Genomic DNA, 15,653 nt, shown 5'->3' with positions numbered 1-15,653 from the left:
TGACTCCGTATCCAAATACACTGTCATTGTGAGACACAGTTCACCATAGTCAGCCAGGGTGATACGTGTCTCCTGCCTCCTGTCTGGTGGAACCTGCCTTCAGGCATCTACCTCTGGGTGACCTGCCTTTAACTTCAAGGACACGATTGCCAACATACACACCCCTCTCCTTACACATTATCCGCACACACATCCCGCAATGATTACAATGACCAGCATGACACAGGCTTTCAGTAGAGACCTTACGTGACACTCTTTGGTGAACTAGAATGTAAATATCCGACCCAGGGGATCCCTGTAAACTTCGTGTACCCCTGGGCCCTCTGCCAGTTGGCACCAAGAGTCCCCTGGGTCACAGAACATCCTCAAAATATTTTGTGGGGGGGAAATTGGACACATGAATGTTTGCTTGGAGGGGCGGGATTGGAGCAGGGGATGGGGGAGAGCGTTTGGGGTTCAGCAAGGGTAGAGGACGTTATGGGGAGGTGGATAAATGGGTAGGGGGGAGGGCATGCATATGATCATTACAAGGCCAGAATGGCCGCTCTCTCCTACCAGCAACATTTCTCCTTTTGTTAAAAAAACTCAGAAATTAAATGTCAGAAACGTCATTAGCCCAGAGCTGAGGCTGCCTGGCAATAACTCGCGCCTTCCAGAACGTCAAGTGCAGCAAAACTCAAACTTGTGAAAACCAGGAAATACAGAGCTAAGGGACATGCCCACACACCCTTAACTCTGCCCACTTTGAGCCATGCCCCAGTACACCCATGACATACTCAGGCTCTGCCTTTGCGCTGTACTGAGCAGGAGCTCCCTACGCCTGCCCTACGCTCGATCTCAGCCCACGCCTCAGAAAGAACACCACCGCTGCTAAACCTTGCAACGCCTTTTACAGTCAGCGCACCCTAATGCACACGACGCCAACTGACACCCTGCTTTCCCTGACCCTGCATTAAACTCACCTTCCACACTCATGGCCCAGCCCCCCATGGCAAGAGGAGCCCTGTGCTTCACGAGGGACACCAGCCTGCCCAGCGCAGCACTGAAACGAGGCATCCTGGCTCTCCCAAGGTAGACAGGCACCTCTTTCCTTTGATCACCCACACAGGGGCCAGGGAGAGAGGGACACACACACACACACACACACACCCTGCAGAGGGGGACAGCCCGACAGATCACCTCCTATCGCAATCCCAGATCTCCAAGCTGGTCCAACGTATTCCTCCACCCTTCAGTACAGCAGCACCTACCACAGGGATTAGAGCTGCAGTGCATGCAGATAATTCCCAGAGGCCATTGCCAGCTCCAGAGGGCAGAGTTAAGGTTGCGAAGGTGTTTACTTGAACTTGCTATCTCCCGGCATTCACAAGATTCAGTTTTGCTGAACTGACTTTCTTGAGGGGTGCAAGGTATCACCAGGAATCTTAACGCTGGGTTAGTGAAGTATTTTTGCCATGTAATCTCTCTCTCTGTGTAGACAGAAGAAAAGGAGGACTTGTGGCACCTTAGAGACTAACCAATTTATTTGAGCATAAGCTTTCGTGAGCTACAGCTCACTTCATCGGGTGATGAAAGCTTATGCTCAAATAAATTGGTTAGTCTCTAAGGTGCCACAAGTCCTCCTTTTCTTTTTGCGAATACAGACTAACATGGCTGCTACTCTGAAATCTGTGTCGATAGTTCATAGAATCATAGAATCATAGAATATCAGGGTTGGAAGGGACCCCAGAAGGTCATCTAGTCCAACCCCCTGCTCAAAGCAGGACCAAGTCCCAGTTAAATCATCCCAGCCAGGGCTTTGTCAAGCCTGACCTTAAAAACCTCTAAGGAAGGAGATTCTACCACCTCCCTAGGTAACGCATTCCAGTGTTTCACCACCCTCTTAGTGAAAAAGTTTTTCCTAATATCCAATCTAAACCTCCCGCATTGCAACTTGAGACCATTACTCCTCGTTCTGTCATCTGCTACCATTGAGAACAGTCTAGAGCCATCCTCTTTGGAACCCCCTTTCAGGTAGTTGAAAGCAGCTATCAAATCCCCCCTCATTCTTCTCTTCCGCAGACTAAACAATCCCAGCTCCCTCAGCCTCTCCTCATAAGTCATGTGCTCTAGACCCCTAATCATTTTTGTTGCCCTTCGCTGGACTCTCTCCAATTTATCCACATCCTTCTTGTAGTGTGGGGCCCAAAACTGGACACAGTACTCCAGATGAGGCCTCACCAGTGTCGAATAGAGGGGAACGATCACGTCCCTCGATCTGCTCGCTATGCCCCTACTTATACATCCCAAAATGCCATTGGCTTTATAAAGAGCAGCACCGACTGGCATACATATGTGTTACACAGTATTGTTCCTAAGTAGGTGAATGCAGGGGGGGAAGATTCTGAAGCTCAGGTCTGGCCCAGCCGATCCTTTCACTCTGTCATTGACCCATGTGTGCCGATAACGCTCTGATTCTGTCTCTCCCAGCGAATGTGACTCTGGATCCAGACACGGCACATCCTGAGCTCGTCCTGTCTGATGATCGAAGAACCGTGAGCCGGGGACACGAGAGCCAGACATTGCCTTACAAACCGGAGAGATTTCGTTATTTGCTGAGTGTGGTGGGCTCTGAGGGCTTCACCTCGGGGAAACATTCCTGGCAGGTGAAGGTGGAGGGAGGGGCAGCCGGAGACTGGGCTGTGGGGGTAGCTAGACAGTCTGTGCTGTGGAAGGAAGAGGTTGGCTTTACCCCCGAGAACGGGGTCTGGGTGGTGCAGAAATGGGGCAATGCCAGAGACTATCGGGCTCAAACCTCCCCTGTCACCCGCCTGTCCTTGAGTAGAGAACCCAGCAGGATCCGGGTCTCTCTGGACTATGAAGGGGGGTTGGTGGCATTTAATTATGCTGATGATCTGGCCCCGATCTTCACTTTCCCACGGGCCTCTTTCAATGGGGAGAAAGTCTTCCCTTTCTTCTGGGTCTGGGGTGGAGGATTCCAGCTGAGCATCCATCCCTGAGACTCAGGGTAGCCCGGGGCCCTGTCAGTACCATACAGAGCAGGCTAGACCCATCTCACGGTCCGGCAGTGACTGCCCAGTCTGCTTGTTCTCATGCTGTATGGTTCTGTAGGATTATATCCGTGAACAGGGTCAGAGAAAGGTGGGGGGTGGAGGGGCGGGGGGGCGGGAAGAGGAAAGAAAAAGTACCTCCAGGGAGTGGGAAGGAGGGAATGGGAGAGGGGAACTTTGGCAGGGGGAGTGGGGAGGGATAGAGGATGGATAACACTGTGAACAGCTAGACGCGGGAGGGTCAGCTACCTTGCAAAGTACACAGATCTTGAGATGAGTTTGCAGCAGTGAGGGTTTAGTACTTCTACTTGTGGAGTCAGTGGGGGCTTGTCTACACGTCTAAAGGTGTAGCGCTTTCGTGAAGACGTTACTATGGGAGAGATTCTCCCGTCAGCGTGGTGACTCCGCTCCCCGAGAGGCGGTAGCTACGTCGGCAGGAGTTGCTCTCCCGTCTACACGGGGGTTAGGTTAACTGCGTCGCTTGGGGGGTTCACACCCCTGAGCAATGTAGTTATACCGATGTGAGTTTGTAGTGCCCACTGGCCTGAGAGTCTCTGTCCCAGGGCAGGATCCTTGTCCGGAGCCTGCTCAATGCACCGGTACGCGTGACAGAAATGGATCCCTTAGAATGAGTCTGTGGGATGGTTCTGGCTGGAGCTCGCGTGGGCGCGGATGGTGGAAAGCTGAGGGATCTGCAGGCCGCGCCAGAATGCCACTGGCAGTGCGATCCCCGCGCCATCCTAGAACCACTGCGACTGGAAGCTCAGCTGCAGAATGGGCACCAGGAGCTCCGCCCTTTGAGCCCTGTGCCGGTCTTGGCCAGAATCCCCCGTGGTGCTCACTGTCTGAAAGGGGCGAAGTAAAACCAGGGCTCTCGCCCGGCATCTCCACCCCCTCTTCCTGTCAGGGCACAAGGCTGGCAGCTCACTGCACTGTCTCCACGTCCTCATCAGGGGGCTTCTAGCTGAGTCACGGACAATTGCTCCACTCGCAGCATGGGCCCTTTGCACAGTCTGAGGGGTCAAGTTTGTCAATTAGGTCATTTTATTATCCATTTATGGTTGTGATGTAATGATTAACCCAGATACTAAGTTACTTCTAATTAAGGTGTGCTAACTAGATTTAAATTGTAGGATTATAGAAGTATAAGAGTGATAAGTAGCATTAGGTATATAAGTGCAGCATGGCTGAAACACAAGGCCTGCAGGCTGAGGCCTGTCAGATTTCAGCTTAGCCATACTCGGCTAAAGGTTTAAGAATGCTTGACATGAGTAAGGGTATGTCTACACTACGAAATTAGGTCGAATTTATAGAAGTCGGTTTTTTAGAAATCGGTTTTATATATTCGAGTGTGTGTGTCCCCCAGAAAATGCTCTAAGTGCATTAACTCGGCGGAGTGCTTGCACAGTACCGAGGCTAGAGTCGACTTCCGGAGCGTTGCACTGTGGGTAGCTATCCCACAGTTCCCGCAGTCTCCGCTGCCCATTGGAATTCTGGGTTGAGATCCCAATGCCTGATGGGGCTAAAACATTGTCGCGGGTGGTTCTGGGTACATATCGTCAGGCCCCCGTTCCCTCCCTCCCTCCCTCCGTGAAAGTAAGGGCAGACAATCGTTTCGTGCCTTTTTTCCTGAGTTACCTGTGCAGACGCCATACCACGGCAAGCATGGAGCCCACTCAGCTCACGGTCACCGTATGTCTCCTGGGTGCTGGCAGACGTGGTACTGCATTGCTACACAGCAGCAGCAACCCATTGCCTTGTGGCAGCAGACAGTGCAATAGGACTGGTAGCCGTCATCGTCATGTCTGAGGTGCTCCTGGTCACCTGTGTGAGGTCGATCAGGAGCGCCTGGGCAGACATGGGCGCAGGGACTAAATTTGGAGTGACTTGACCAGGTCATTCTCTTTAGTCCTGCAGTCAGTCCTATTGAACCATCTTATGGTGAGCAGGCAGGTGATACGGATTGCTAGCAGTCCTATTGCATCATCTTGCAGTATTCTTGTCAGCAAGTTAAGGAAGTATGGGCTGGATGAATGCACTATAAGGTGGGTAGAAAGTTGGCTAGATTGTCGGGCTCAACGGGTAGTGATCAATGGCTCCATGTCTAGTTGGCAGCCAGTGTCAAGTGGAGTGCCCCAGGGGTCGGTCCTGGGGCCGGTTTTGTTCAATATCTTCATAAATGATCTGGAGGATGGTGTGGATTGCACTCTCAGCAAATTTGCAGATGATACTAAACTGGGAGGAGTGGTAGATACGCTGGAGGGGAGGGATAGGATACAGAAGGACCTAGACAAACTGGAGGATTGGGCCAAAAGAAATCTGATGAGGTTCAATAAGGATAAGTGCAGGGTCCTGCACTTAGGACGGAAGAATCCAATGCACCGCTACAGACTAGGGACCGAATGGCTAGGCAGCAGTTCTGTGGAAAAGGACCTAGGGGTGACAGTGGACGACAAGCTGGATATGAGTCAGCAGTGTGCCCTTGTTGCCAAAAAGGCCAATGGCATTTTGGGATGTATAAGTAGGGGCATTGCCAGCAGATCGAGGGACGTGATCGTTCCCCTCTATTCAACATTGGTGAGGCTTCATCTGGAGTACTGTGTCCAGTTTTGGGCCCCACACTACAAGAAGGATGTGGATAAATTGGAGAGAGTCCAGCGAAGGGCAACAAAAATGATTAGGGGTCTAGAACACATGACTTATGAGGAGAGGCTGAGGGAGCTGGGATTGTTTAGTCTGCAGAAGAGAAGAATGAGGGGGGATTTGATAGCTGCTTTCAACTACCTGAAAGGGGGTTCCAGAGAGGATGGCTCTAGACTGTTCTCAATGGTAGCAGATGACAGAACGAGGAGTAATGGTCTCAAGTTGCAGTGGGGGAGGTTTAGATTGGATATTAGGAAAAACTTTTTCACTAAGAGGGTGGTGAAACACTGGAATGCGTTACCTAGGGAGGTGGTAGAATCTCCTTCCTTAGAGGTTTTTAAGGTCAGGCTTGACAAAGCCCTGGCTGGGATGATTTAACTGGGACTTGGTCCTGCTTTGAGCAGGGGGTTGGACTAGATGACCTTCTGAGGTCCCTTCCAACCCTGATATTCTATGATTCTATGATTCTATGATCTTCTGCCGGGCAGGCAAGAGATGAGGATGGCTTGCAGTCCTTCTGCACCGTCTGCTGCCAGCCAAAGATGTAAAAGATAGATGGAGTGGATCAAAACAAGAAATAGACCAGATTTGTTTTGTACTCATTTGCAAACCCCCCCACCATCATCTAGGGGACTCATTCCTCTAGGTCACACTGCAGTCACTCACAGAGAAGGTGCAGCGAGGTAAATCTAGCCATATATCAATCAGAGGCCAGACTAACCTCCTTGTTCCAATAAGAACAATAACTTAGGTGCACCATTTCTTATTGGAACCCTCCGTGAAGTCCTGCCTGAAATTACTCCTTGATGTAAAGCCACCCCCTTTGTTGATTTTAATTCCCTGTAAGCCAACCCTGTAAGCCGTGTCGTCAGTCGCCCCTCCCTGCGTCAGAGCAACGGCAAACAATCGTGCATCTGAGTTGAGAGTGCTGTCCAGAGCAGTCACAATGGAGCACTCTGGGATAGCTCCCGGAGGCCAATACCGTCGAATTGTGTCCACAGTACCCCAAATTCGACCCGGCAAGGCCGATTTAAGCGCTAATCCACTTGTCAGGGGTGGAGTAAGGAAATCGATTTTAAGAGCCCTTTAAGTCGAAATAAAGGGCTTCATTGTGTGGACGGGTGCAGGTTTACATCGATTTAACGCTGCTAAATTCGACCTAAAGTCCTAGTGTAGACCAGGGCTAGGTGACCAAAGATTGACCCTATGCCAGTAAGATCACACGACTACTGGAAAGATGTGCCCACAGGTGATGTGGCAGAAAATCAGCTGCAATGTACTGTTCAAGATCACAAGATACCTTATTGTAACATCATTTACAACACGTGTCCTGACCGCAGAGTACACGTTGTGTATAGATGCTAATGAAAATAAGAGGAACGACAGACAACCTGTGAAAAATAGGGCACCCCCAATATTTATGGGGTGTGGAAATACAGATAAGGAAAAAGGAGGGTTGACACCTTCGTGCATAAGCAAGTGTGTCAGATGTAGTCAAAATTACAATATAAACGAGGGTTCCCAGACTGAGTAAAATTGGGAGCAGTCAAGGGAAAATTCCCAGCAGGAGCCATCCCTCTACTGATGTTCAATTGGTGAGGAATCCATCAGACTCTAAGAATATCTTTAAGGATGTGAGTATGACTATATTTATAACTTGGACATGGGTATTTGTAGGATTTATATATGCTTGGTGTGTCGCATAGCTAGAAAGATTTCAGAGTAGCAGCCGTATTAGTCTGTATCCGCAAAAAGAAAAGGAGGACTTGTGGCACCTTAGAGACTAACCAGTTTATTTGAGCATAAGCTTTCGTGAGCTACAGCTCACTTCATCGGATGCATTCAGTGGAAAATACAGTGGGGAGATTTATATACACAGAGAACATGAAACAATGGGTGTTACCATACACACTGTAACGAGAGTGATCAGGTAAAGTGAGCTATTACCAGAAGGGGGGGCGGGGGAGGGGAACCTTTTGTAGTGATAATCAAGGTGGGCCATTTCCAGCAGTTGACAAGAACGTGTGAGGAACAGTGGGGCCGGGGAGGAAATAAACATGGGGAAATAGCTAGACGGGGTTAAACATCCTGCAAAATAAATAACCCTCAAAAGACGTGGAGAGATAATGTTGGTGTTTTGTGTATTTAAATAGGTATGAATAGCGTGGACAATGTAATCAACAGTCCCTGTCTATGCTGTATTCTGATAGTTCAGAGATCAAAAGAACATCCTATTATTAAAATGAATTGTAAACACGGGATATCTCGGCATTCATCTCTCTTTGAAATGTACTTTGAATGGTGGAGGAATAAGCAAATGGCCTTATGTTAATTCATACAGCTGAGTACCAGTGATGGACCTCCTTCAAAGTCATCCTAATTACCTTTTGTTCCCTGAGGAAATCCCAACTTGTCAAAGAGGACATGAAATTGTATAAAAGATCCGTTTCAGAGTAACAGCCGTGTTAGTCTGTATTCGCAAAAAGAAAAGGAGTACTTGTGGCACCTTAGAGACTACGCTCAAATAAATTGGTTAGTCTCTGAGGTGCCACAAGTACTCCTTTTCTTTTTATAAAAGATCCGTGGGTCCTGATTGTGTCATCTCAGATCTGTTTTGGCTTCATCAGGGGAAGTTTGAGTCACAAGACTGAGGTCCCAGTTATGCTGGTACCCCCTGAATATGAGATTTGGACATTGGACTATGTCCTATGACCTGAATTCTAAAGGAACTCTTTGCAACTACAAAGCTCACCATCTCTGCTACGAATCTGCACCTCAATGGATTGAACTCATCTTTGTCTGTATATTGATCTTTTAACCATCCTCTCTCTCTCTTTTGTTTTTTTAATAAATTTTAGTTTAGTTAATAAGAATTGGCTGTGGTGTGTATTTGGGTAAGATCTGAAACATTCGTTAACCTGGAAGGTGATGGGTCCGATCCTTTGGGGTTGGTAGAACCTGTTCTTTTCTATGATGAAATAAGATTTACAGAAATTTTCATCCTATTTGACGTGGGTACCTGGATGGGGGCCTGAGGCTGGACCACTTTAAGGGAACTGTGTTCTTTGGACGCCTGAATAACCAGTAAGGTAATAAAGAAGGGTTTCAGAGTAGCAGCCGTGTTAGTCTGTATTCGCAAAAAGAAAAGGAGTACTTGTGGCACCTTAGAGACTAACCAATTTATTTGAGCATAAGCTTTTGTGAGCTACAGCTCACTTCATCGGATGCATAAAGTAGAAAGTACAGTGACGAGATTTTATATATACACACAGACCGTGAAAAAAACTTACATTGTAAGGAGAGTGATCACTTAAGATGACCTATTACCAGCAGGAGAGTGGGGTGGGGGGAAAGAAAACCTTTTGAAGTGATAATCAAGGTGGGCCATTTCCAGCACATTTCCAGGAGTTAACAAGTCTGAGGAACAGTGGGGGGGGCAGAAGGGGGGGAGGAATAAACAAGGGGAAATAGCTTCACTTAGTATAATGACTCAACCACTCACATTTTTATGGCTGACTTAGAACAACGCTTCCTCAGCTCTCGTCCCCTAACGCCCCTACTCTACTTGCGCTACATTGATGACATCTTCATCATCTGGACCCATGGAAAAGAAGCCCTTGAGGAATTCCACCATGATTTCAACAATTTCCATCCCACCATCAACCTCAGCCTGGACCAGTCCACACAAGAGATCCACTTCCTGGACACTACAATGCTAATAAGCGATGGTCACATAAACACCACCCTATACCGGAAACCTACTGACCGCTATTCCTACCTACATGCCTCCAGCTTTCACCCAGACCACACCACACGATCCATTGTCTACAGCCAAGCTCTAAGATACAACCGAATTTGCCAACCAACCCCTCAGACAGAGACAAACACCTACAAGATCTCTATCAAGCATTCTTACAACTACAATACCCACCTGCTGAAGTGAAGAAACAGATTGACAGAGCCAGAAGAGTTCCCAGAAGTTACCTACTACAGGTCAGGCCCAACAAAAAAAAAAACAGAACGACACTAGCCGTCACCTTCAGCCCCCAACTAAAACCTCTCCAACGCATTATCAAGGATCTACAACCTATCCTGAAGGACGACCCATCACTCTCACAAATCTTGGGAGACAGGCCAGTCCTTGCCTATAGACAGCCCCCCAACCTGAAGCAAATACTCACCAGCAGCCACACACCACACAACAGAACCACTAACCCAGGAACCTATCCTTGCAACAAAGCCCGTTGCCAACTGTGTCCACATATCTATTCAGGGGACACCATCACAGGGCCTAATAACATCAGCCACACTATCAGAGGCTCGTTCACCTGCACATCTACCCATGTGATATATGCCATCGTGTGCCAGCAATGCCCCTCTGCCATGTACATTGGGCAAACTGGACAGTCTCTACATAAAAGAATAAATGGACACAAATCAGATGTCAAGAATTATAACAGTCAAAAACCAGTCGGAGAACACTTCAATCTCTCTGGTCATTCGATTTGTGACCTCAGAGTGACGATCCTTCAACAAAAAAACTTCGAAAACAGACTCCAAGGAGAGACTGCTGAATTGGAATTAATTTGCAAATTGGATACAATTAACTTAGGCTTGAATAGAGACTGGGAGTGGTTGAGTCATTATACTAAGTGAAGCTATTTCCCCTTGTTTATTCCTTCCCCCCCCCCCACCCCCCACTGTTCCTCAGACGTTCTTGTTAACTCCTGGAAATGTGCTGGAAATGGCCCACCTTGATTATCACTTCAAAAGGTTTTCTTTCCCCCCACCCCACTCTCCTGCTGGTAATAGGTCATCTTAAGTGATCACTCTCCTTACAATGTAAGTTTTTTTCACGGTCTGTGTGTATATATAAAATCTCGTCACTGTACTTTCTACTTTATGCATCCGATGAAGTGAGCTGCAGCTCACGAAAGCTTATGCTCAAATAAATTGGTTAGTCTCTAAGGTGCCACAAGTCCTCCTTTTCTTTTTGTAATAAAGAAGCTGTTTTATGCTGTCTTGGTAAATCTAAGTATTAGAATATCCACCAGCTTTTTGGGTTTGGCTGCCCCATTCTTTGCAGTTCACCCTAATTGAGTGACCACAGCTGGCTCCCCACTAGGACCCCGATCACATTTGGGTAAATATAATCTTGCTTGTGACCCTAAGAAAACGTGTAATACAGACTAGACGTGGTACTTGTGTGTGTGTGTGTCACTCTCCATGGTCTTCCTGTGCTCCGAGAGGCTCTAAATCTGAAGCAGGTAGCAGAGGAGACTGTCCGTCTGTTCAGCTTGACACTGTGGCAACCAGAGCCGGACCCATGGTGATGTAGGATCACATCATACATTTATTCTAAATAAAATAAAAGACTACAAAGGGCAGAACCTTGCCTCAGGACCAGCCCATACCATTGTGCTAAAATGATTGCTCACATCTTCTGCTCACTTCTGGGTTGCTCAGAGGTGTTTGTAGCCTACTGTAAACATGTCATTCTCTTGCAGTAAGGAATGCAAAGTATTTTAACAGCAGAAATGGGTGGGCTCCCCCTGTCGTCAGCCCCGTACATGGCAGGGCTCCCACCGTCAGCTCGGGGCAGCTGGCAGTAGTAGCAAAATGTTTGGTTATCAAAAAAATTAGCAGGCATAACATAATACTTGAGTGCTTATATTGTTCCAGCACATTTTTCTTAAACAAATAGGTCTCATCTGGCTTTTCCCACATTACTGCAATTAATAAAGGTCCAGTATTATTTTTCCGCAATTTTCCATGTCTTGTCCACAACTCAGCCGCAATTATTTGACAATCATCCCGCAATTCAAGTAGGGCCTTAACTATAAGTGTTTTCTTTTTTCCTTCTGTTCGTGGTTTCTGGTTGTTGCCTTAGACATGTATTTTTGATTTTTTCTTTTCCTCCATCATGATAGTTTTCAGGGTGCCCACCCAGGTAACTGATAGAAGTTCTGATTATTGCAGATTCAATATGGATCTCATAGTTTTGGGGTTCAGAGTGTGAATCCTTGTGGGATTTATTGTAGTGCTGTTCAAACTGCAATGACGTTACATCTCTCTCTCCTGCTGATCCCACGTCATTGTGGAGGATCTTCAGCAGCTAGTGTTAGAAGAGCTGTTGGAACAATCCACGCAGTCCCTGCTGCCCTCTGGCAGACCTGGCCTCCCTTTGCCATGGGTTACGGAGCCCCGGGCGGGCTGGAGGTTGTACTGCTGGTTACCGGCGCCCAGTAAGGAGCCGGCAGGTTTATCACAGGGGCCCCCCATTTGCATGTGAGTGTTTCAGGTCATAATTACAAAATGGAACAGCCCACGTATCTCCTCCTCTGATTGCTGTGCAGGGGACTCCCTTTACTCTCCCCTAACCCCTTAGGGAACTGCCTGTCTGGTCCTCTCCATTTGCCCCTGTGTCCTGCCCCCACCTGGCCCCCGCTGCCATATTTACATCCCTATCCCATATTCCCCTGCACTCCGCTGTCTCCCTCTCACACCCCCAGCCCCTGTACCCTCCATTTCCTGCCCAGTTTCCAGACTTGGAGCACAGGGGCAGCCAACTTCCCTGAGGGCAGCCTGGCTTCAGTCTCACTGGGAACACAGGGAGAGAGAGGCCATCTTTATTAGGGCCAGCATCCCGTGCACCTGCTCTAAAGAACCATCTTGACTGAGTCAGCCTGTGGCTCGCGCCCCATGGGAATCATGGGAGACAGACCTTCGGAGCGAGGGGAGATGTGTGCACAACTGATGCCAAAGGTCATGAGACACCTTAAAAAGCAAATAAGCTGTGTAACAGCACCACAGCACCACTGAACAGCCATTCTGGACAGGAAAGGAAGGAGAATCCTGAACACAGGGGAGAGGGGTGTGACCAAGAGGGAATTTTGATAATATTTTTATGATTCCTATATGTGCCTCAGTTTCCCTCTGAGGTTTGCATTGCTGTGCATGCAGTGTAACGGGTTAAATAGCTGCTCTTGAGGCAGAGCAGGGAACATGAGGTGTGTGTCACCCCACTGGCCAGCAGCCAAGAGGAAGGAGATTTTCCCCACCTCTCTGCAGGGAAGCACAGCCAAGGCCCCAGGTGGAGAACAAAGGGGAGAGGGGTTCATAGCTGACCTTTGGGGAGACACATGCACACTTGGGACTAAGGACACAGGGGCAGAGACAGGGAGAGAGCCAAGATGGCTTCGACGGCAGCATGGCTCAAGGGAGTTCTGGCCTGGCGCTGGCCAGTCTGAATCCACCTTAATCCCTGTCTCTCTGCTAACCTAAGGGCTCCAGAATCTATGGGGACAGTGACCAATAAATTGTTACCATGTTTGAAAAGGCTGCCTGGTGTCGCTGGAAATACTCCCTGAGGGCACTGCGCCCTGAAGGGGAGCAGGACAAGCCTCCTGCAGGACACTGGCTGGGCTGGACTCACTGCAGACAGAGACAGGGATTGCTCAGCCCAGAGACCCAATTTCAGGGGTCACAGGCCCGCCCACAGGCCCGCCCACGTGGAACTGTAGGTCCCTGGGACCTGACACACTAAAGAGGTGACTCCCAAGGGACTGGTGACAGCTACATCATCGGATGCATCAATGAAGTGAGCTGTAGCTGACGAAAGCTTATGCTCAAATAAATTGGTTAGTCTCTAAGGTGCCACCAGTACTCCTCTTCTTTTTGGATCTGAACTGTTTACATTTTAAACAACTTCCTAACTTCTCACGAGTTGAAGTGGGAAGCCTGCATCGGAATCTGCATGGATGGAGCTCCTTTCTATGTGTGGAGGTAGGGCAGGCTTGAAAGCCAAAGTGTTTGAAATTGCTCCACATATATCATGGACTCATTGTATGACACAGCGTGAAGCCCTTGCAACTTGAAACATGGATCGGGAATTTGCTGATATTCTCAGTTCTTCTATTAAAATCGTGAACTTTCTCAAGACACAGCCCACAAAGGCACATCTCTTTGCAATGCTTGTACAGAAATGGGAGTGGAGCAAGATGCTTTGTTGTTTCACACAGAAGTCAGGCGACTATCCAGAGGGAAAGTGTTGCAACACGTTTATGAACTGAGAAATGAAGTTTGACTTTTTCTATTGGATTTGAATTTCAGCAACGTAGACACACTGCGTGAGCCCCGCTGGCTTGTACTTTTGGCTTACCTTGCTGATATTTTTGACAAACTGAATTCTCTAAATGTCTCATTGCAAGGAGCAGAAAGTACTATTTTTGACCTGCACAACAAAATACTGGCATTCAAGAGAGAGAGCTAGATCTCTGGAAAACAAAGATTGAAACTGGTTTAATCATTCCCTGATACTATTGAGGAAAGAGAATCTGAATTATTGAGTGTTATGGAGCCAATCAAGAATCACTTGACTTCTCTCAGAGTGAGTTTGGATAAATATTTTTCTGAAGGAAATGCTCCCCTAAATTACTGGATTATCCAACCTTTTGTAGCTAAGGCAGTAACCTTAGAATCATAGAATCATAGAATATCAGGGTTGGAAGGGACCTCAGGAGGTCATCTAGTCCAACCCCCTGCTCAAAGCAGGACCAACACCAACTAAATCATCCCAGCCAAGGCTTAGTCAAGCCTGACCTTAAAAACTTCTAAGGAAGGAGATTCCACCACCTCCCTAGGTAACGCATTCCAGTGTTTCACCACCCTCTGAGTGAAAAAGTTTTTCCTAATATCCAACCTAAACCTCCCCCGCTGCAACTTGAGACCATTACTCCTTGTTCTGTCATCTGCTACCACTGAGAACAGTCTAGATCCATCCTCCTTGGAACCCCCTTTCAGGTAGTTGAAAGCAGCTGAGCAGCGGGGACAGCAGAGCAGCTCACAGCAGGAGTTTGCCTGGGAGTTCGCCTGGAGTGAGCCCAGTGAGGCTTACATCTTGCCAACGTCTCTGAGGAAGCTCATAGTAGGTAGGTGATATGGAAGGGGGGGGTTCAGCTGTTGTGACCTGCACTGGATGTGCCATGTTTGTCTTTCTTCCACAGGACAGAAGCGACTTTGTCTGTACAAAGTGCAAGCTGGTCTCCATATTGGAAGAGAAGATTGAAGGTCTGGAGCAACAGGTAACGACCCTGCGTTGTATACGAGAGACTGAGGATTTTCTGGACAAAACTCAGGATAGGCTTCTAGGGGCACAAAGCTCTAAAGATATAGAGCAGGTTGCACAGAGGAGCCAAGAGGCCAGTGAAGAAGCTTGGCAACATGTGACCTCCAGAAGAGGTAAGCGGAATGTCCGGGTTCCAGTAACACAGACACAGGTAACTAACCGCTTTCATGTTCTCTCCACAGGTACCATTGCGGAGAGTGGACCAGATGATATGTCTGGGGGGAGAAAGCAGAAGGAGACTCCGCTGGTTGGAAGGCATGAGATGCGATGTCCTGAGGTTGGGGGTTCCACGACCACCACTCCCAAGAGGAGAAGGCGGGTGGTGGTGGTCGGGGACTCTCTCCTCCGGGGGACTGAGTCATCTATCTGCCGCCCTGACCGGGAAAACCGAGAAGTCTGCTGCTTGCCAGGGGCTAAGATTCGCGATGTGACGGAGAGACTGCCGAGACTCATTAAGCCCTCGGATCGCTACCCCTTCCTGCTTCTCCACGTGGGCACCAATGATACTGCCAAGAATGACCTTGAGCGGATCACTGCGGACTACGTGGCTCTGGGAAGAAGGATAAAGGAGTTGGAGGCGCAAGTGGTGTTCTCGTCCATCCTCCCCGTGGAAGGAAAAGGACGGGGCAGGGACCGTCGAATCGTGGAAGTCAACGAATGGCTACGCAGGTGGTGTCGGAGAGAAGGCTTTGGATTCTTTGACCATGGGATGGTGTTCCATGAAGGAGGAGTGCTGGGCAGAGACGGGCTCCATCTTACGAAGAGAGGGAAGAGCATCTTTGCCAGCAGGCTGGCTAACCTAGTGAGGAGGGCTTTAAACTAGGTTCACCGGG

At 48.5% G+C, this 15,653-nt stretch overlaps 1 protein-coding gene across 3 annotated transcripts in view; it reads left to right on the top strand.

Annotated features, from left to right (window-relative positions):
- GIMAP8 (GTPase, IMAP family member 8) overlaps positions 1-15,653 on the top strand; it is a 641,187-nt gene that overhangs the window by 19,757 nt on the left and 605,777 nt on the right. Inside the window, exons 4-5 of one of the 3 annotated variants that reach the window (XM_043541841.1) lie at positions 2,470-2,645; positions 8,272-8,563. The exons of 1 other annotated variant lie outside the window; for it this stretch is intronic. In XM_043541841.1, the coding sequence (XP_043397776.1) occupies positions 2,470-2,645; positions 8,272-8,286 (191 nt within the window). In that variant the 3' untranslated portion in view covers positions 8,287-8,563. Of the gene's footprint in view, positions 1-2,469; positions 3,142-8,271; positions 8,564-15,653 lie in introns of those variants that run through there. One more of the 3 variants, XM_037891444.2, reaches the window with a different exon arrangement.

The sequence above is a fragment of the Chelonia mydas genome, chromosome 2 (genome assembly GCF_015237465.2).
Source record: "Chelonia mydas isolate rCheMyd1 chromosome 2, rCheMyd1.pri.v2, whole genome shotgun sequence".
In the NCBI taxonomy this organism is placed as follows: Eukaryota; Metazoa; Chordata; order Testudines; family Cheloniidae; genus Chelonia; species Chelonia mydas.
The sequence above is the reverse complement of the archived record's forward strand: the minus strand, read 5'-3'. Positions and strand labels throughout refer to the sequence as shown.